Source organism: Phyllobates terribilis, unplaced genomic scaffold (assembly GCF_046119375.1).
Source record: "Phyllobates terribilis strain yellow unplaced genomic scaffold, ASM4611937v1 Scaffold_3__8_contigs__length_932513732, whole genome shotgun sequence".
In the NCBI taxonomy this organism is placed as follows: Eukaryota; Metazoa; Chordata; class Amphibia; order Anura; family Dendrobatidae; genus Phyllobates; species Phyllobates terribilis.
The window spans coordinates 927,135,902-927,156,676 of record NW_027362763.1 but is presented as its reverse complement, the minus strand read 5'-3'; the positions used below and the strand labels follow the sequence as shown (position 1 = coordinate 927,156,676).

The 20,775-nt window shown below is 42.2% G+C and overlaps 1 protein-coding gene across 2 annotated transcripts in view; it reads right to left on the bottom strand.

Moving 5' to 3' along the window:
• MEMO1 (mediator of cell motility 1) overlaps positions 1–20,775 on the bottom strand; it is a 93,359-nt gene that overhangs the window by 52,217 nt on the left and 20,367 nt on the right. For both annotated transcript variants that reach the window (XM_073672826.1, XM_073672825.1), the window contains exons 3-5: positions 18,606–18,674; positions 11,710–11,822; positions 6,996–7,107 (exon numbers count right to left, since the gene is read on the bottom strand). In XM_073672826.1, the coding sequence (XP_073528927.1) occupies positions 6,996–7,107; positions 11,710–11,822; positions 18,606–18,674 (294 nt within the window). The remainder of the gene's footprint in view (positions 1–6,995; positions 7,108–11,709; positions 11,823–18,605; positions 18,675–20,775) is intronic.

Below are 20,775 nucleotides of genomic sequence, written 5' to 3'. Positions count from 1 at the left end.
ACATGGATTTATAGTAGTGTGACCAAGTTAGTTAAAAAAAAAAAAAAAAAAAAAAGAATAAAATCGTAAAAAATAAAAAAATAAAGTTTATACTCACCTTCCGGTGTCCTCCCGGTGTTCTCTCTGCCGCGTCCGGTGTGTTGGGCGGCTCGCGGTGGTGTGAAGGACCTGCGGTGACGTCACTGAGCCATGTGATGGGTCACATGACTCAGTAACGTCATGGCAGGTCCTTCACAACAGCGGGAGCATTGCAATAGACCGGACGGAGCAGACAAATACACCGGGAGGACACCAGAAGGTGAGTATAAACTTTATTTTTTATTTTAAATTCTTTTTTTTTTTTTTTACAGTTTCTATGGTACCCAGGTCTGGATGAGAGTCTCATCTCCTCCAGACCTGGGTACCATCCGCACATTGAAACGTATAATATACGTGTGTACAAATGTACTGACACGGATATTATGCGTTTCAATGCAAGTCAATGGCGGCAATTACGCTGAATGTCCGCAAAATTAATGGACATGCTGCGGATTTTTGAGCGCAGCAAAAATCCGCAGCATGGGCATTGACATTGTGGCTTGTCATTGGGGACCATGGGGGCCGGATTACCAAGGGTTTACGCTGTGGAAATTCTGCAGCATATACGCTTGTAAAACGCTACGTGGGCACATACCCTTAGAGACACATCTGTGGATGTATTTTAATGCACACCTGAAACACACTGCTTCTTTGTGTAACATCATGGGAAAGTAAAGAAATCAGCCAAGATATAAGAGAATTGTGGACTTGCACAAGTCTGGCTCATCCTTGGGTACAATTTCAAGATACTTGAAGGTGCCTCGTTCATCTGTACAAACAATTATACGCAAGTACAAACAAGATGGAAATGTCCAGCCATCAAACCGCTCAGGAAGGAGACGGGTTCTGTGTTCCAGAGATGAATGTGCTTTGGTCCAACATGTGGATATCAACGCAAGGACAAAAGCAAAAGACCTTGTGAAGATAATGGCGGAAGCTGGTAAGATTGTGTCATAGCCACAGTGAAACGAGTACAATATCAACATGGACTGAAAGGCCACTCTGCCAGGAAGAAGTCATTACTCCAAAAGAAACATAAAAAAAAAAAACAGATTAATGTTTGCAAATGCACACAGGAACGGAGACCTTAAATTTTGGGGACATGTCCTGTGGTCTGATGAAACTAAAATGTAACTTTTTGAGCATAATGACAATCGTTATGTTTGGCAGAAAAAGGGAGAAGCTTGGAAGCCTAAGAACACCATCCCAACTGTGAAACACATGGGTGGCAGCATCATGTTGTGGGGTTGTTTTGCTGCAGGAGAGACTGGTGCACTTCGCAAAATAGACGGCATCATGAGAAAAGAAGATTATGTGGCAATACTAAGGCAACATCTCAAGACATCAGCCAGAAAGTTAAAACCTTGGGCGGAATTGGCTCTTCCAAATGGACAATGACCTGAAGCATACTGCCAAAATGGTAAAGTGGCTTAAGGATAACAAAGTCAATGTTTTGGAGTGGCCATCACAAAGCCCTGATCTCAATCCTATTGAAAATTTCTGGGCAAAGCTGAAAAGGCAGGTGTGAGCAAGGCGACCTACAAACCTGGATCAGTTACACCAGTTTTGTCAGGTGAAATGGGCCCAAATTCCGACCAACTATTGTGAGAAGCTTGTGGAAGGATATCCCAAACGTTTGACCCAAGTCATTCAGTTTAAAGAAGTTGTCCAGTACTTTATATTACCCCCCCCCCCCCCAATGTATCCCCCCATGGCCCCTAAGGATTCTTGTAAGTACCTTACGTTGCGGTTTGTGCCTGTGGGCGGTGCTATCCTTGGCCGCTCACAGGCATCACGTGACCCCGCGCTGACGTCACGACAAGTGAGGCGTGACTCAGCGCTGGGGTCCCCGCGGTGGCTGCTGGGTTGCGGGCGGGGTTGCTGGGTGTGATGCGGGGGGGAGAGACTAACCCCGCCCACAGCCTGGCAACTGCCGTGGAATGCAGAAGACCCCCGGCTGCTGCCAGCACTTGTCGTGACGTCAGATGATGTCAGAGCCAGCGGTCACGTGGTCCCTGTGAGTGTCCAGTGATAGCGCCGCTCACAGGCTGTATCTGCAACGTAAGGTAATTACAAAAATCCTTAGGGGCCCTGGGGGGATACTTTGGGGGAGTAATATAAAGTACTGGACAACCATTTTAAGGGCAATGATACCAAATACTAATGAAATATATGTAAACTTTTGACTTTGCAGTAAGTAATAAAAATACCTTAAAACATTATCGCTCTCATTATTCTGGCATGTGGAAAATATAAAAATTATGGTAATCCTAACTGACCTAAAACAGGAAAGGTTTAATCTGAATTCATGTCAGATATTGAGAAAAAACATGTATATGTGTCTTTTTGTATAGTGTATGTAAATTTCTGGTTTCAACTGTAACAGTGACAGGGGGCCTTCATATTAACCCATCTGTCGCCTGCGATCGCACACAGATAGTAGACTGTGTGTGCATTCTTTTTAAATGCTGCTGTCAGTAGCTGACAGTGACATTTATAAGGTTAACATCAGTGGCAGGTACCCGGTGCCAGCCGCGGCTGTTAGAAACAGATGCCGGTCACATAATATAAACAGTATCAGCCACGTACGGAAGAAGCTCAGCTCCTGAGTCCCCTCCACATGTGAGGACCCCTTCCCAGGACGCGAAGGGGTTAAAGTGGTTCGAGTCCAGATATTCGCATCTCTCTCCAAATTTCACTAACCGAGCCATAAAGATAACTTTTTATTTGCATGCATCCACCCACCATTAGTTTGGGGGTTATTACACAGAATTATCATCATTTAGCTCAAAGGGAATGCTAGAAATTCTGTGTATAGAGAGCTCGTCTAGAAAGCAGAACTGTAGAATTTAACTAGGGCTGTTGGAGGAAATTGAAACCACTATAAAGATTTGTTAAGAATTATCAAATGCAACACAGCAATGTTCAATGGCAGTATAACTTTACAGAACTTTCTTGGGCGCTTCATTGAGGGACACAGGAACCATAGGTTAAGTGTGATAACACCTGGAGAAGGCATTACCAAAAAAAACCTTAACCTTTATAAAAATATTAAATGACCAACCACACATAGAAAACTATGACATAAAGTGCACTCATGTATTATAAATCATGATAGAACCACATATATTCAGGAAATGACAAAGGCATACTAAAACACAAATCAACAAAACCCTAAGTCTCTATATATTATGGCTTACACTCTCTATAAGAACAACCTATACATCATTTTGGAATTATCTGCAGCTGTGTGATTTAACATCTTTATTATATAAAATCAAGAAACAAGGAAAAGAAAAACAAAACCCAACAGGTGGAATAATATCAATGGGACACAAGTACATCAACACTAAATAAGAGGTAGTAGATAGTATTAATGAATTAAATAATATATCATAGTGATAGTAAGAACTACCAGTTAACTTAGATAATCAATGAATAAATAGCTCGACATATACAACAAAACCCTAGTGGTGTTGACAGTAAAGTGCTAATTTCTCTATGGATCCTAAATAAATATGCTATCTAGGAACTAAAGACCTGGAGTATATCACAAATTGTACCAAATAACCAGGGAGAAGTAAAATGACAGTGCCAAATTGATCAGATCTCTAGCCAATAGATAATACAAAGTGACAGTGCATAAAGTGCAACCGTGCAAAATGTATATAGAGTTCATGAAAAATGGGAAAAAGCACCTAGGGTTGAAAGAGTACAATGGATGAGACAAGGAGCAGACAAAAGTCATCAGATACAGTATGCTTACCGCCGAGCTACTTGTGCCCCACACCAGATTCCCGACGCGCGTTTCGCCACTGTGGGCTTTAACGATGGATGATGCAAGAGGAGGTGTGTCCCCCTTATATATGCCTATTGACCGATGGGGATGGGGATTAGGGAAGGAGCTGAACATGTGTTAATGCCGGACGGGTCCATGCATGGCTGCCGGAGTCACTTCCGTACCGTATGACACGCTCCAATAGGAGCGCGGCAAGAGGGCGGAAGAGATGTCAGACTGAGTTCCACCGTGGGGCTGTAAGCTTACCTGACGCTGTAAAGGGAGAGAACTCAGTAGAACGTGTTCCACACTGGAATGAAAATACTGGTAACGACCATGGTTACCCATTGAAAGAAAGTGACTGATGCAATCATGAGAGGTTACAAGTGCAAGACAAGCGCTGTGAGCAGCAGAGGATTGCCATGGCAAAGAAAGTGACTAGTGCAATGATTACATATAGTAGCATCAATCAGCATAAAAAAAGTGGAGAGTGAAAATACATCATCTCTATAAACCATAATGTGAGTGGTGGCGCTATATCGAATCCTAGGGTGATAAAATCCGCGGACAGCTGTTTAGGGACCTGCTAGGTTTAGGGTTTCATTGGGTACCTGGTGATGTGTATACAGATGTGGTCAAAATTGTTGGTATCCCTTGTTTAATGAAAGAAAAACCCACAATGGTCACAGAAATAACTTGAATCTGACAAAAGTAATAATAAATTAAAAATCTATGAAAATGAACAAATGAAAGTCAGTCATTGCTTTTCACCCCTGCTTCCACAGAATTAAAAAAAATAATTAAACTCATGAAATAGGCCTGGACAGAAATGATGGTACTCTTAACTTAATAATTTGTTGAACAACCTTTTGAGGCAATCACTGCAATCAAACGATTCCTGTAACTGTCAATGAGTCTTCTGCACCTCTCAACAGGTATTTTAGCCCACTCCTCATGAGCAAACTGCTCCAGTTGTCTCGTGTTTGAAGGTTGCCTTTTTCCAGATGGCATGTTTCAGCTCTTTCCAAAGATGCTCAATAGGATTTAGGTCAGGGCTCATAGAAGGCCACTTCAGAATAGTCCAATGTTTTCCTCTTAGCCATTCTTGGGTGTTTTTAGCTGTGTGTTTTGGGTCATTATCCTGTTGCAAGACCCATGACCTGCGACTGAGACCAAGCTTTCTGACACTGGGCTTTCTGACACTGGGCAGCACATTTTTCTCTAGAATCCCTTGATAGACTTGAGATTTCATTGTACCTTGCACAGATTCAAGACACTCTGTGCCAGATGCAGCAAAGCAGCCCCAGAACATAACAGAGCCTCCTCCATGTTTCACAGTAGGGACAGTGTTCTTTTCTTGATATGCTTCATTTTTCCGTCTGTGAACATAGAGCTGATGTGCCTTGCCAAAAACTTCCATCTTTGTCTCATCTGTCCATAGGACATTCTCCCAGAAGCTTTGTGGCTTGTCAACATGTGGTATGGCAAATTCCAGTCTGGCTTTTTTATGATTTTTTTCAACAATGGTGTTCTCCTTGGTCGTCTCCCATGAAGTCCACTTTGGATCAGACAACGACAGATCTGACAATGATGTTCCTAGAGCTTGAAGTTCACCTTTAATCTCTTTAGAAGTTTTCCTGGGCTCTTTTGTTACCATTTGTATAATCCATCTCTTTGATTTGTCATCAATTTTCCTCCTGCGGCCACGTCCAGGGAGGTTGGCTACAATCCTATGGATCTTAAATTTCTGAATAATATGTGCAACTGTAGTCACAGGAACATCAAGCTGCTTGGAGGTGGTCTTATAACCTTTACCTATAACATGCTTGTCTATCATTTCCTTTCTAATCTCCTGAGACAACTCTTTCCTTTGCTTCCTCTGGTCCGTGTTGAGTCTGTAGCCCTATATGCAGGCCCACTGACTGATTACAAGATTGTAACACCTGTGATGCTAATTAGTGGACACAACTTGATTTAACATGTCCCTTTTGTCACATTATTTTCAGGGGTATCATCATTTCTGTCCAGGCCTATTTCATGAGTTTACATGTAGGGGAGGGGGAAATATTTTAATTACCACAATAGGCGAGGAGTTCTTCCCATCCCCCAAGCATCGGAAACTTCACTGAATAAAAAGCCATTTCACAACAACAAGACCTCTAATATGAGGCATACTAGTAGGTATAGATTTACATTTCTAATATCTGTATGCCCATATTAGAGGTCAGATAAGTCCCAGGGGGTGACAGATTCCCTTCAAATGGAATTCTAATAAAGACCAACCTGTTTTATTACCTTCGGATGATGTGCCGAATTCTTAAACATTTTAAACAACTAGTTTGAGGGCATTTAGCAGAATCCATGATTTATGGCCTTTGTTCTTGAAGCTTACGTATCCTTTAGGAAATGTACTAAGCTATCCCACTTTTCTTCCCGTGGGTGTAATAAGAACTTGAGGCTTGGGATCTGTGTCCAGAAAAGCCTTATACACCAACAGACACTGGCTGTGTGTGCGCGTGTTCTTGTCTCCAATGCATCGCTCTTAATTGGACCAACACTGGCAGATCTGGAGACCCTTTACATCTCACCACAAATAAGCACTCCCATGAAAGGTGTTTACACGACAACAGCGAAAATCTTTGTCTCCTGGGGAACTCAGAATGGTGCTGAGCTACACAGTAGTATCAAGATGGCAGTGATGGGGTCCTTCGACAAGTTCCCAGATTTCTGTGGTAAACTATCGATGCGCCAAGATCACAGAGGTCTGAATGGAGCCAGTGCGCATTCCAAAGATTGACAGTGGCATTTAAATGGTTAACACCTGCAATATGAGCCCAGGCTTTGGCCCTGGCTATAAAAGACACAGAGTATCTATGTAACATTGCCAGCATCAATCACATGTGGAGATACCGCAGCTACTGATCCCTTTCCACACACAATCACGTACATGTATGGGATTTGTGTTAAGACAATAAAATATTATCATACTGTAAATATAAACATTTCTAAAAACCTGAACTGGTCTTGAAGTTTCTAGATCACCAAAGATCTAGAAAACCACAGGGTACATACAATAAATGTAAATTTACTGAAACTACAACATGCTACAAAAAGTCACTCAGCTTTCACTACAGCTTACCTTTCCATTGTTTTAGCAGTGTAAGGTAGATGCATTTCGATGCTGTGCTCATCTTCATCTGTCTGCAAAGACATTCGCTCAAACATCCCAGTCTTCCACAGCTCTCCGTAAACTAAAAATATGTATCAATGATTTAGAATATTAGAATGTTATTTGAATGCAATCAAATAAGAGAGAAATATAAACCCAGGAATATATAATATACATGTAGCCAGAGTGGCAGTATATGTAAGTGAACATACAAGGGTGGTAAATCACAGAATGGGCAATGTACGGTAGCAGCAATTAAGATAAGTATTATACACAGATAATATAATGGTGCTTAAAAGTTTGTGAACCCTTCCGAATTTTCCATATTTCTGCATACATTTGACCTAAAACTACATCGGACGTTCACACAAGTCCTAATTTCAGATACAGAGAACCAAAATCAAACAAATGAGCCAAAAATTACGTGAACCGTCAGGATAAGCAGATAACGTAAAGGTCAAATTAAATGCTGGTGGTTTTTTTTTTTAAAGAACAAAAATCAAAGTCTAATCTTTACAACACATTTATGGAAGTGTATCATGGCACAAACAAATGAGATTTCGGAGGACCTCAGAAGAGTTGTGGATGCTCATCAGGATGGAAAAGGTTAAAAAACCATGCCATAAGAGTGTGGACTCCAGTAATCCTCAGTCGGTTAAGTTACGTACAATTAGGGGAAGTTCAATACCAATATTACCATATTACCCTCCCCAGGACCGGTAGACCAACAAAGATCACTCCAACATAAAGGTATATCAGACACTATCATGTGTTCCTATTTTCACTTTTAAACACTTTCTTTAACCCCTTAGTGACCTCCAATACGTCTTTTTACTGACCTGCGATATAAGAGACTAGCATCCTCAGACAGGTGACAATCCAGCAGCTGTCAGCTCTACACTATAGCTGACAACGTGCTGCATCAGCCACAGTGTTGGCACTGACCATGGCCGTTTAAGCCCTTAAATACTGCTGTCAATAGTGACCACATAATCTAAATGGTTAACAAAGTGTGGGGGCTCCCTCTTTAACCCCATTGGCACCCTGGGATCTTGATTGTGTGGTCCTTATGTTTGCCTTGGCAGTTCATGGCCAAATAACAGCCTAAGAGTCTGCCGGGTACAGCGGCCTGTTCAGAAATGATGAAAATTTAAGTGTCAAAAATGAACTCTCTCATTCCTGTCATGCCACTTTGCATTAAATCCTGAAAAGCACCTGAAGGGTTAATGAGCTACTTGAAAGCAATTTTAAATATGTTGAGGGGTGCGGTTTTTAACATGGTATCACTTTTGGGTGGTTTCCAATATATAGCACCCCTAAAGACACTGCAAAACTGAACAGGTCCCTATAAAACTAAGTTTTGAAAATTTCCAGCTAGATTTTTAAAAGTTCTAAAATGCTAACAAAATAAAACAACACTTTATAAATGGAGCTGATGTAAGGCAGACACGAGGGAAATGTTATTTACCAATGTGGATTAAAGGGAATGTAAATTCAAAGTTTGAAAATTGCAATTTTTAACCCCTTTCTGACATGGGGCGTAATAATACGTCTCTGTGCCCTGGGCCTTAATGATCACGTACGTATTATTACTCACCGATTGCGCCCACACAGAAGCTGAGCGGGCACGATCGCCGCCGGGTGTCAGCTGATTTTGACAGCTGATACCTGGTACTCTGTGCCAGAAGTCCCGCACCGCTCCCGGCACATTAACCCCGAAATGCTGCGATCTAAGTCGATCGCAGCATTTCTGGGACCGGCAGAGGTATGAGAGCTCCTCTTACCTTGGATCGGAGACCCCTCGCTGTCAGCGCATGGTACCGATGTCATCATGACGACATCCGGGTCACCAGGCATCAGAAACTTAGAGAGATTGTGCACTGCGCACGATCTATCTAACTTGTGCCAGTGCAGAGTTAACAGCCTGCAAAGCTCAGGGATGCTGCTGCATCTCTATGCTATACAAGCGATCAGCCTGCAAAAAATTGAAAGTCCCATAGTGGGACAAAGTGTAAAAGTGAAAGAAAGTGTCAAAGTGAAAAATAAAATAAACAAAATTGTAAAAAATATTTAGAAAAAAATAATCCGAAAAACATAATATACTGTACCCATAAATATTATGAAAAAAAAAAAAAAAACAATAAAAGTACATATATTTGATATTGCCGCGCCCGAAACGTTCTGGCCTATAAAACTGTCCCACTAGTTTAGTGAACACTGTTTAGTGAACACTGTAAGAAAAATAAATAAAAAACGAAGCAAAAAACAATGCTTTATCATCATACCGCCCAAAAAAATGGAATAAAACGCGATCAAAAAGACAAATGTAAAAATAAAAATGGTACCGCTGAAAACATTTTCTTGTCCCACAAAAAACAAGCCGCCATACAGCTCCATCAGTCGAAAAATAAAAACGTTATAGCTCTCAGAATAAAGGAATGCAAAAAAAATAAATATGTTTTCTATAAAATAGTTTTTATTGTGTAAAAGCGCCAAAACATATAAAAAAAGATTCAAGGTGCTCACCATACATCTAGATAAGTTCCCTGAGGGGTCTAGTTTCCAAAATGGTGTCACTTGTGGGGGGTTTCCACTGTTTGGGCACATTAGGGGCTCCCCAAACACGACATGGCGTCCACTAATTATTAAAGCAAATTTTAGGTTCAAAAAGTCAAATGGCGCTCCTTCCCTTCCGAACCCTGCCGTGCGCCCAAACAGAGGTTTTCTCCCACATATGGGGCATCAGTGTGCTCAGGAGAAATTGCACAACAAATTTTGGGGTACATTTTTTCCTGTTACCCTTGTGAAAAAAAAAAAAAAATTGGGTCTAAAGTAACATTTTGGTGAAAAAAAATTAAAGTGTTTATTATTTTCTTCCACATTCCAAAAATTCCTGTGAAGCACCTGACGGGTTAACAAACTTCTTGAATGTGGTTTTGAGCACCTTGAGGGGTGCAGTTTTTAGAATGGTGTCACTTTTGGGTATTTCCTGTTATAAAAGCCCCTCAAAGTCACTTCAAATGTGATGTGGTCCCTAAAAAATGGTTTTGTAAATTTTGTTGGAAAAATGAGGAATCGCTGGTCAACTTTTAACCCTTATAACTTCCTAACCCCCCAAAAAATTTGGTTCCAATATTGTGCTGATGTAAAGTAGACATGTGGGAAATGTTATTTATTAACTATTTTGTGTGACATATCTCTCTGATTTAAGGGCATGAAAATTCAAAGTTTGAAAATTGCAACATTTTCGAATTTTTCCCAAAGTAAAGCAAGTCATATTGAAGAAATGTTACCACTATCATGAAGTACAATATGTCACGAAAAAACAATCTCAGAATCAGTGGGATCTGTTGAAGCGTTCCAGAGTTATAACCTCAAAGTGACAGTGGTCAGAATTAGAAAAAGTGGCCTGGTCATTAATGTGCAAACCACCTTTGAGGGTAAAGGGGTTAAAACATTTTTGTCAAATTTCTGATATTTTTATAAATAAAAGCAAAATACATCAACCTTAATTTACCATTATTATAAGGTATAATGTGTCACAAAAAAAAAGGATCTCAAAATCAGTGGGATTTAATGAAGCGTTCCAGAGTTATTACTACATAAAGTGACGTCAGATTTTTTTTTTTTTTTTTTTAAATGTTCCAGTCACTAAGGGGTTAAACATAATTTTGTGACACAAGCTGCGTTTGGTGGCAGCTTATTTCACAGAAAATGAAAGGCTCTGCAGTGCAAAATCATACATGCTGGATCCTTCTCTTCTCAAACACCTGTTGGGAAGGGCGGGGGTGGGGGAGAGTGGATTGAGATGGCTCAATGTATGGGAGAGTCAGTTGAGATGGCTGTCGGTCAAAGCGTCATTCAGTCGACAGACGTCTAATGTGTATGGCCAGCTTTAGACTGTCAGGCTAGCCTGACTATAGACTAGCTTGGATTGGGGTCTTTCACACAGACGGATATCTGCACAATCTCTGTCCAATCAGAATAAATCTTGTGTCTGTGTAAGTAAATGAGTAAATGGTGATTTAATCTAATTAAAATCTGCCAGAAAACAGATATGACTAGCTTAAAAATCTGTCTGCCAAAAATTAATAGTAAACAGATATCTAAATGACAACCCTAATATAAAGGAATGGAAGGTTTTACTGTAGAACAATTACAACAGAAAAATAGGATGAGATAATCTATTGGTGTGTATGGCTAAAGCCCTCCATACATCTAGATGGCCATTGGCAAGCAATAGTTAGGAAGCTAACTCAGCTGTCTCCCCCGTACACAAGAGCGCTAGCTGAGGAGCACTCCTACGCGCTCTATAAATGAGCCGCAGGCAGACATCTGTGGTTTTGGCTCATCTTGGATGAAACAAAAGCATCTGCAGAACTAACATTCGGCAGACAGCTCTCCCTCCTGACTCAGCCATACAGCCGTGGATTCATGTGTTTGTCATTGGGACAGAGGCAAAAGCCGCTACCAGAGTCTCCTGGCAGTGACATCTCCCCTGAAAACAAAAGCATCGGAAGCTGAAACACCAACTGCCTGATCCTTCTCTCCCCAAACATCATCTGTTCAGACAGAATTGTGAGGATCCCAAGGAGTGCTGCTGAATCTTGTGGGTCTGGCAGACATTTATCTAATGAAGTAATCTACAGGCATTACTTGCTCAGCGGACACCTCGGCGACATACCTTTCTGATCAATATGGAGGTCATATAGGGGCGTTCTATATATATCCACTGTGGAAAGAGCACATCTAGAAAGAGCCACATGGTGGGAAGGGCCGAGAATGAAAACTCTTCGCCTATATACATAGGAAAAAAGGAGAACAACTGATCAATCTGTTAGCATATAAGGAGACAAGGCAATCAGCAGATATTGCAGGCATAGAACATTTAGACTGTAGAATTGTGTCTCCGTAACAATTAGGGGTCAGTAGGAAATTTCTAGGTGCACAGGTAAAAAGCTTCATGAATTACTGATTCAGTCCTGTCTAAATATTTTATCCAATTATAAATTTTTACTAGTGTGTGGCGGTATTCTATTTATGCTACATAATTGCATTGATTACACCAATTTTCATTTTAGAATTCTTAATATACGGTATGGGCATAGTAGGAAAAATCACAGCTCTGCTCGTAATAAACTAAACATTAGCCCCTTAGTGACCTCCAATACGTCTTTTTACTGACCTGCAATATAAGAGACTAGCATCCTCAGACAGGTGACAATCCAGCAGCTGTCAGCTCTACACTATAGCTGACAATGTGCTGCATCAGCCACATCAGTGTTGGCACTGACCGTGGAAGTTTAACCCCTTAAATACTGCTGTCAATAGTGACTACAACATCTAGTCATGTCACTTTGCATTAATTCCTGAAATGCACCTGAAGTGGTAATAAACTACCTGAAAACAATTTTCGATAAGTTGAGGGGTGCCATTTTTAAAATGGTATCACTTGTGGGTTACCAATATAATGGACCCCCAAAGTCATTTCAAAACTGAATAGATCCCTAAAAAATACATCTGTAAATTTCCTTTAACAAAATGAAAAATTGTTGCTACATTTTTAAACCTTCTAAAAAGTTAACAAAATAAAACATTTTGCCAATGGTGCTGATGTAAAGCAGACATGAGGGAAATGTCATTTATTATTGTTTTTGTGTGTTAAAGGGATAATCTGGGTTAAAGGGATAATCATTCAAAGCTAGAAAATTTAATATTTTTCAAATTTTTGTCATACTTCTGATATTTTTATAAATAAACACAAAACATAAGTATAATGTGTCCCGAAAAAACAATTTCAAAATCAATGGGCTATGTTGAAACATTGAAAAGTTATTACTACATAAAGGGACACGTCTAATTTTAAAAATTTGGCCCGGTCATTATATACTGGGTAATCCAGACATCCCTGTATTTGTGATTGGCAGGAGTCACAGCAGTCAGAAACTACCTGGACAGACCATTCTATCATATCATGACACCTGTGTATAGAAGTGAAAAACTCTACTATTTATTATTATTATTGTGCCATTTATTTGGTGCTGTACATGTGAAAAAGGTGGGGGGGGGTTTACATAGAAAAGACAGTTACAATAATCTTGAACAAAACGTGACGGCGACTGGTACAGGAGGAGGGAGGACCCTGCCTGCGTGGGTGCACAATCTATAAGGGATGGGTAGGTGAGGGTAGAGCTGGTCATGCAGCGGTATGGTGGAGCAGTGATTACTGCAGGTTGTAGGCTTGTGGGTTCAGGTAGGTCTTCAGGTTTCTTCTGAAGGTTTCCACAGTAGGCGAGAGTCTGATATGTTGGGGTACAGAGTTCCAGAGTAGGGGGGATGCAAGGGAGAAATCTTGTATGTGATTGTGGGAAGAGGAGATAAGAGGAGAGTAGAGAAGGAGATCTTGTGAGGATCGGAGGTTGCGTGTAGGCGTGTACCGGGAGACTAGGTCACAGATGTATGGGGGAGACAGGTTGTGGATGGATTTGTATGCCAAGGTTAGAGTCTTGAACTTGAGTTTCTGGGTAACGGGGAGCCAGTGAAGGGATTGACAGAGGGGGGAGGCTGGGGAGTAGCGGGGGGACAGGTGGATTATTCGGGCAGCAGAGTTTAGGATAGATTGGAGGGGTGTGAGTGTTAGAGGGGAGGCCACAGAGCAGGAGGTTGCAGTAGTCAAGGCGGGAGATGATGAGGGTGTGCACTAGTGTTTTTGCAGATTCATGGTTGAGGAATGTGCGGATCCGGGAGATGTTTTTGAGTTGGAGTCGGCAGGAAGTAGAAAGGGCTTGGATATGTGGTTTGAAGGACAGATCAGAGTCCAGGGTTACCCTAAGGCAGCGAGCTTGAGGGACTGGGGAGAGTGGGCAGCCACTGACTATGTAATGATGGATAGGTCAGATGGGGGAAAGATGATGAATTCTGTTTTATCCATGTTAAGTTTTAGAAATCTAGCAGAGAAGAAGGATGAGATAGTGAACAGACATTGTGGGATTCTGGTTAGTAAGGAGGTGATATCGGGTCCAGAGAGGTAGATCTGTGTGTCATTGGCATAGAGGTGATACTGAAAGCCATGAGACTATGAACTGTCCAAGGCCAAAAGGTGTAGATGAAGAAGAGCAGGGGCCCTAGAACTGAACCTTGGGGCACACCAACAGATAGGGGGCGAGATGAGGAGGTGGTGTGTGAGTGGGAGACTCTGAATGTCCAAGCTGTTAGCTATGAAGAGATCCAAGAAAGGGCCAAGTCTGTGATGCCAAGAGAAGAGAGAGTCTGCAGTAAGAGGGAATGGTCTACTGTGTCGAAGGCAGATGACAGGTCCAGGAGGAGGAGGAGGACAGAGTAGTGTCGCTTGGATTTGGGAGTTAGTCGGTCGTTGGTGACTTTAGTCAGGGCAGTTTCAGTGGAGTGATCCGGTCGGAAGCCTGATTGTAAGCGGTCGAAGAGGGAACAAGAGGAGAGGTGGGAGGACAGTTCAAGGTGGATGTGTTGTTCCAGTAGTTTTGAGGTATAGGGGAGAAGTGATATGGGGTGATAGCTAGTCAAAGAGGATGGGTGAAGGGAGGGCTTTTTGAGGATTGGTGTGATTAAGGCATGTTTGAAGCATGAGGGGAAGACACCAGTTGTTAGTGACAGATTGAAGAGCTGGGCGAGGCTTGGAATGAAGACTGTGGTAAGCTTTGGAATGAGGTGGGACGGGATTGGGTCAAGTTCACAGGTGGTGAGGTGTGATTTGGAGAGTAAAGAGGAAACTTGATCTTCTGTGATGGTGGAGCAGCTGGTTTTGCAGGAGGAGGGTTGAGTAGATATGAGGAGGGGCTGTGGGGGCTTTAGGCAAAAGCTTTGTCTGATGTTGTCAATCTTCTGCTTGAAGAATGAGGCAAAGTCTTCAGCGGAGATGAGAGGAGCGGGAGGAGAGAATTGAACGTGTTGAATAGCTGTTTAGGGTTGTGAGACAGGGAGGATATGAGAGATAAGAAGTATGTTTGTTTTGCTGCAATGAGTGTGGACTTGAAAGTAGTGAGGGAGTGTTTGAATGCGATGAAGTGCTCGTTGGAGTGGGACCTTTTCCATTTCCGCTCAGCAACTCTGGCGGCCCGTCGCAGTTCTTTAGTCAGGTTGGTGTGCCAGGGTTGCCTATTGATTGTGCAAGCTTTGATATGTGTGAGAGGGGCTACCGAATCGAGAGCTGCAGCTGTTGTGGTGTTACATAAAGCAGAAGCAACATCTGCATCGTGTAAGGAACTTATGTCTGTAAGAGGAAGGAGGGATTCAGAGAGTGAGTGTAGGTCAAGGTGTTTGAGATGTCTGCGAGGGTATGCAAGTTTGTGAAGTGGGGATTGTGGACCTGAAAGGGAGAGGGCAGAGAATGTAAGTAGGTTGTGGTCAGAAAGAGGGAAAGGTGAATTGGAGAGGTTAGATAGGGAACAGAGGCGGGTGAAGATGAGGTCCAGTGTGTGGCCATCTTTGTGAGTGGGGGCAGAAGACCATTGAGCAAGGCCGAAGGAGGAAGTAAGGGATAGAAGTTTAGAGACAGATGAGTGGGACATGTCAATGGGGATGTTGACATCGCCCATGATGATAGTGGGGATGTCAGCAGCAAGGAAGTGAAGTAGTCGAAGAAAATATTTATAAGTTCTAACATCAAAAAATGACAGATATTTGTATGGTTGATAGATTATAGAAGGCTATACACAGTGTTATAACTGTACAGAGTGCGCAACTGCGCATACACGGCTGCCAGAATGTAAAGCTCCAGCACAAGCGCTGTATAGACACTGAATGTGGTATGGATTACTGAGGAATAGGAGAATCCCTAGAACTGTAAATGCAGCTAGAGTGGAAAAGGACAATAAAGGTGGGTTTGATGGCTGGGGAATCCCAAGGGGATTTACTAAGGATTTGCCATGGATTTACCGCTCACAATACAGAAAGTGAAAATCACTGCAAATTGTGAAAAAAAGATGCTGCTGGCTCTCAAATGCATAATTGTTTTTGTCGATGCATGTGAATAAAGTTATTTAAACATTAATGACGACAAGAGGTCATACTTTTCACAGTTACTCAATAGTTTATGTCTTATACTTCTATACATAAATGATTTTCTTCAAAACTACTTCAATGAGAAAAAAATAGAAATACCGTGGTTACTTTCTACAGGCTAAAGCAAAACCATAGGTAACATGGAAGGAAGGAAAGTCAGCTATTCTCTGGGCAGCGCTGACCTCTAGTGGTGCTTCGGAAGAACACCCTATGTAAATACTTTTATGCCCAAAAAGGGATATAGTTTTTCTGGTTAGCCAATAAATGTATTTGCAAGCTTTCAGAGGCTCCATCGTCGGGCAAGTTTACAAATGAATTACTAAAATGGGCAAGTTTACAAATGAATTACTAAAATGAGCACTTTTAAAGGGAATCTGGCTGCAGGTTTTTGCAATGTAATCTGAACACAGGGCGAGATAGAGGCTGAAACACACAACTGAGGGATGTGTCACTTGTCAAGTGCTGTTTACTGACTGAAGGATTTATCACTAAGAGATTAACATTGCTGGACTAGTCCGGCAGCTAAACACATCACTGTCTATGGACTTTATACACAGAGAGCCGATGCGGGGATGGCAGCTTTACCAGGGACGCTTCATGCTCAGTCTAAAACCTGTTTGTGTCAGAACAGTAAACTAAACTGGCATCTCAGAGTGGGGAGACATACCCCATGTATGCTCCTCTGGGAAATTCAATATGCAAATTGTCTCTTCAGAGAGGAAGAGGACTTGAACTCTAGAGCCACTTATTGGAAGTAGCAATCCTAAAAGTAAATATATATATTTTTATTTATTTTACTCACTCATATAGCGCCATTAATTCCACAGCGTTTAACAGACATTATCGGCACTGTCCCCATCAGGGCTCACAATCTATATTCCCTATCAGTATGTCTTTGGAGTGTGAGAGGAAACCCACGCAAACACGGAGAGAACATACAAACTCCTTGCAGATGTTGTCCTTGGTGGGATTTGAACCCAAGACCCCAACGCTGCAAGGCTGCAGTGCTAACCACTGAGCCAACATGCTGCCCTTATCGACCTTTAAAGAGCCTTGTCATATGACTTAGGATAAAAGCCAAACAAGAATCTCAATTTGCAGACACTGTTTCAGGGTACTGCCCCTTGTCAGTGCATAATGTAATGCTAATGCTGGCTTCCCTGTATCCAGCGTTGTAGGAGTCTGAACCCTTTCCTTTACCCAGTGTTGTGTAGTCCTGAACCCTGACAGTTCTAGAACCAGCACCAGTGTCTGTCCTGGTTAGCGTTCCAGAGTCTGTACTGTCAGACTGGTTCCAGTATCCGGATCCAGTCCCGCCTGTCACTCAAGAGTCTGTGTCCATTCTGCCCGGTGACCCAGAATCCATGCTGTCTGAATATTGTCCGAATCCTGTCCTGCCAGTTACTTGGAGCCCCTCACCTGGTCTGTGAGCCTGACCGCTGGGGTCAGCAGCTGCATTACGGGGACTGACTAGGAGGGCTACATGGCGGCTACCTGCAGTTCAAGTCTAACTCCACCATCAGGAGCGCTAGCGAAAACCAGGTAGCTGCTTAACTAGACCCCTCCAAAGTAAGCCCAGCCCATGGCACAGTAGGGTCCACGAGCCACGGGTGTGACACAAAGTTTGAGATCTGATTTGGCGAGGAGAGAGGCTTAAGACTGGGATCTAAGAAGTAAAATTTTGGCTTGTAGAGAGTGACAAGCCAGGCCTAGCAAGTCAGTGTGAGTAGACTTATACACCATGAATGCGCCTCTGGGAAATATGCAAATTGTCTCTTCAGAGAGGAAGAGGACTTGAACTCTAGTGCCACCTATTGGACATTTGTGAAAAGGGTGGATGGGGTGATGCATGCACAAATGTTATAGCATCTTACATTTCATGCTCTTGTTTCAGTAATTCATTTGTGAACTTGGCTGATGAAGGAGCCTCAGTGCTCAGAAAGCTGCAAATATCACTTTTCTGGTCAGCCAATAAAGGTATTTACTCAATACTTTTGTCTTTTTGGGCATAAAAGTATTTACATAGATTTTTCTGGCTAACACCGTACCACAATATAATTGTTCATCATACATCATATTTGAACAGACAGAATGACCTTTCATTAAATAGTGTATTGAGGTCGTCCTAATATTAATATTGTGCATAACAAATACAAAAGGTTAGTAAAAAATTCCAGTGTATGGGCTAAATTTGTTGAAACATGACATTCCTAAACTGTGTGCCCCCTGCTGGATCTGCAGGTGCAGCGATGCCAGCACTTCAACATTAGGAGCAGTCACTTTGTGCCCCCAAGTAAATCCATGTTATAGAACTTGTATTTCCATTATGAAACATAGGTGTAGTCATCTTTGGCTTTCATGGAATTTCACATTACTTTCACAAAAAAATGGCGTTCGTTGATGGGAATGCAACAAAGGTCTAAAATGGAAAAAGGCTTACAAATGTTACCTCCCCATTACCAATTAATAGAAAAGAGCAGCAGCTCCTTTAGTGTTAGTACAAAATGAACTTCGGATAGCTTTGTTTTCAGGATCACTTACGTTATAGAAGGGTCTACTTGCTTGTACGCATGAGCAGCGCAGGATCCACAGTAGGTGTATCCAGCATGACTAGAAGACAGACAGAACATCGGTTACATACCCTAGGACAGGTGGGCACACACAGCTACTCTGGCGGTCAGCACGGGCAGTATTCCAAGGCTTTTTGAAAAGGAAAATGTAGTAAAAACTGAGTATTTATTCATGGTGGATATGTTGGGACCTATTCTGAACAATTATCCACCACACTACTTGGCAGACAGGGACCATATATATTTGCTTAGTGCTAGCTAGTGCATCAAGGAGGTCAAATGGCAGTGTAATTCACTACTGTCTTATAATGGCTGTGGCCACTATAGGTCCCACTGATGATGTAAATCATCACGATTGCCAAGTAGCCACTTGAGATTTGGGGTCCGACTAGTCCCAGCAAAGCCACCATTTGCCCTATAATTGGTTGGTCTAAAAGAATAGTGTAAAAAAATAAATAAAAAAATACAATTCTATTATAATGAAGCCCCTTAAAGCAATTGTCCGACACCTTCAACTGTGTTTCCAATCAACTATCTTTAAATACTAAGCGTTTTTCTAATTGACACTTGCTTATCATTGCCAGGCAAGCCTCACTTCTGGTTTATTTCGTTGTTCATTTCTGTTGATGCTTCGCTTGAAGTGTAATTGTCTCTATATAACTGTTTTTATATATGATAGGCGCTGTTGATCTATGGTGGTCTGGATCCTGAGACCTCAACTGATCAGTCAAAATACCGCTTTGAAGTCTGCAGCTCCTGTGTGGGCTGCGCACACAGAGTAGCATAGTGGGCTCAATAAAATTAGCCCATCAGTCAGTATATATCAGACCAATACACTTACTATTGAGCCCATACGCCACTCTGTACATGCCCCTCATGCAGGAGCTGCAGATTTCAGAGCAGTATTTTAACGGATTGGTGGGGGTCTCAGGACTCAGACCCCTCCGATCAGCAGTACTGTGAAGCACGTCTCATATCAGGGCTGTGGAGTCAGAGTCGGTGTCCATTTTGGTGGATAAAATGGACCGACTCCAACTCCTAAAATATATAATAAACTGGGTACAGTAGTTCAATGCAGTTTGTGGGGAATATTTTTTCATAAGAATTTGGGAAAGTTATGAAATGTCCTATTCCTGATCTAAGGGTCTAGACTTTTAGCGGAGATTAATCTGTGCTACAGTAAATTTATCACTTAAACATGAGCCATGTATGAGGGAGTCGGAGGTTTGGCTTACCGTCTCCACCGCCCTGTCATATATAAAACTTATCTTGAACAAGAGCTAAACTTTAAATTCCCACCATACAAAGGGGATTCTCATCGAAACGTCATCAGTTAGGATCGCTCTCTGGACTGTTCCTGCACTATGCTGTCCCTTCTTTGAAATGGAATGTCATTAGAGATGGGAATGGTCTGTTCTGCTCTCCCCGACTGTCCTGTTCTTGCCAGTGCACTCTGCTTCAGAGAGAGAAAACATACTGCGCATGAGCCAGCAGTCTATTCTGATGCATACTCAGCGTGCTCTCTATGCCAGCGGTCAGAGCTGGAGCCGAGTGCTCTGTCAGAAAACTGGCAAGCAGAGAGAACACCATGGCAGTGGAACAGTCAGGGAAAAAGAGCACAAACATATTCTATTCTAGAGACGGGGCAGGAGGGAGGGACAGTATACTATAACAGCCCACGAAGTGAACGTCAACGAGGACGTTCCGCATGGGACTTTTTAAACAAAACATTGTAGAAAGTTTACAAACAAAAAATAGTACAAAAGTGAAGCTGGTAATAGAATAGTGGGAAATGTTAAACAAGTGTCAATTAGAAAGATGCTCAGTTTTTAAAGATCGTTAATTAGAGACACAGCGTGAGGAACAACTCCTGTAAAGGGGATGCTCCCTTTTATTACAAATTAATCCTCAACGACAGGCTATTATACATAAACCGCACCGTATTCACCGGTAAGTCTTGCCACTTCCTGGGTGTCTGGCTTTCACTGTGGTGCGGACGTCAAATCAACAGCTAATCGGTGAGCTCAGTGGCTCTGAGCTAAGGGTTCCCATACAGAAGAAACACCCTGCACATAGCAGCCGAGATCACTGATTGGCTGCCACGCTGTTCATGTGAAGTCAGCACCGCAGCCAAACCAGAC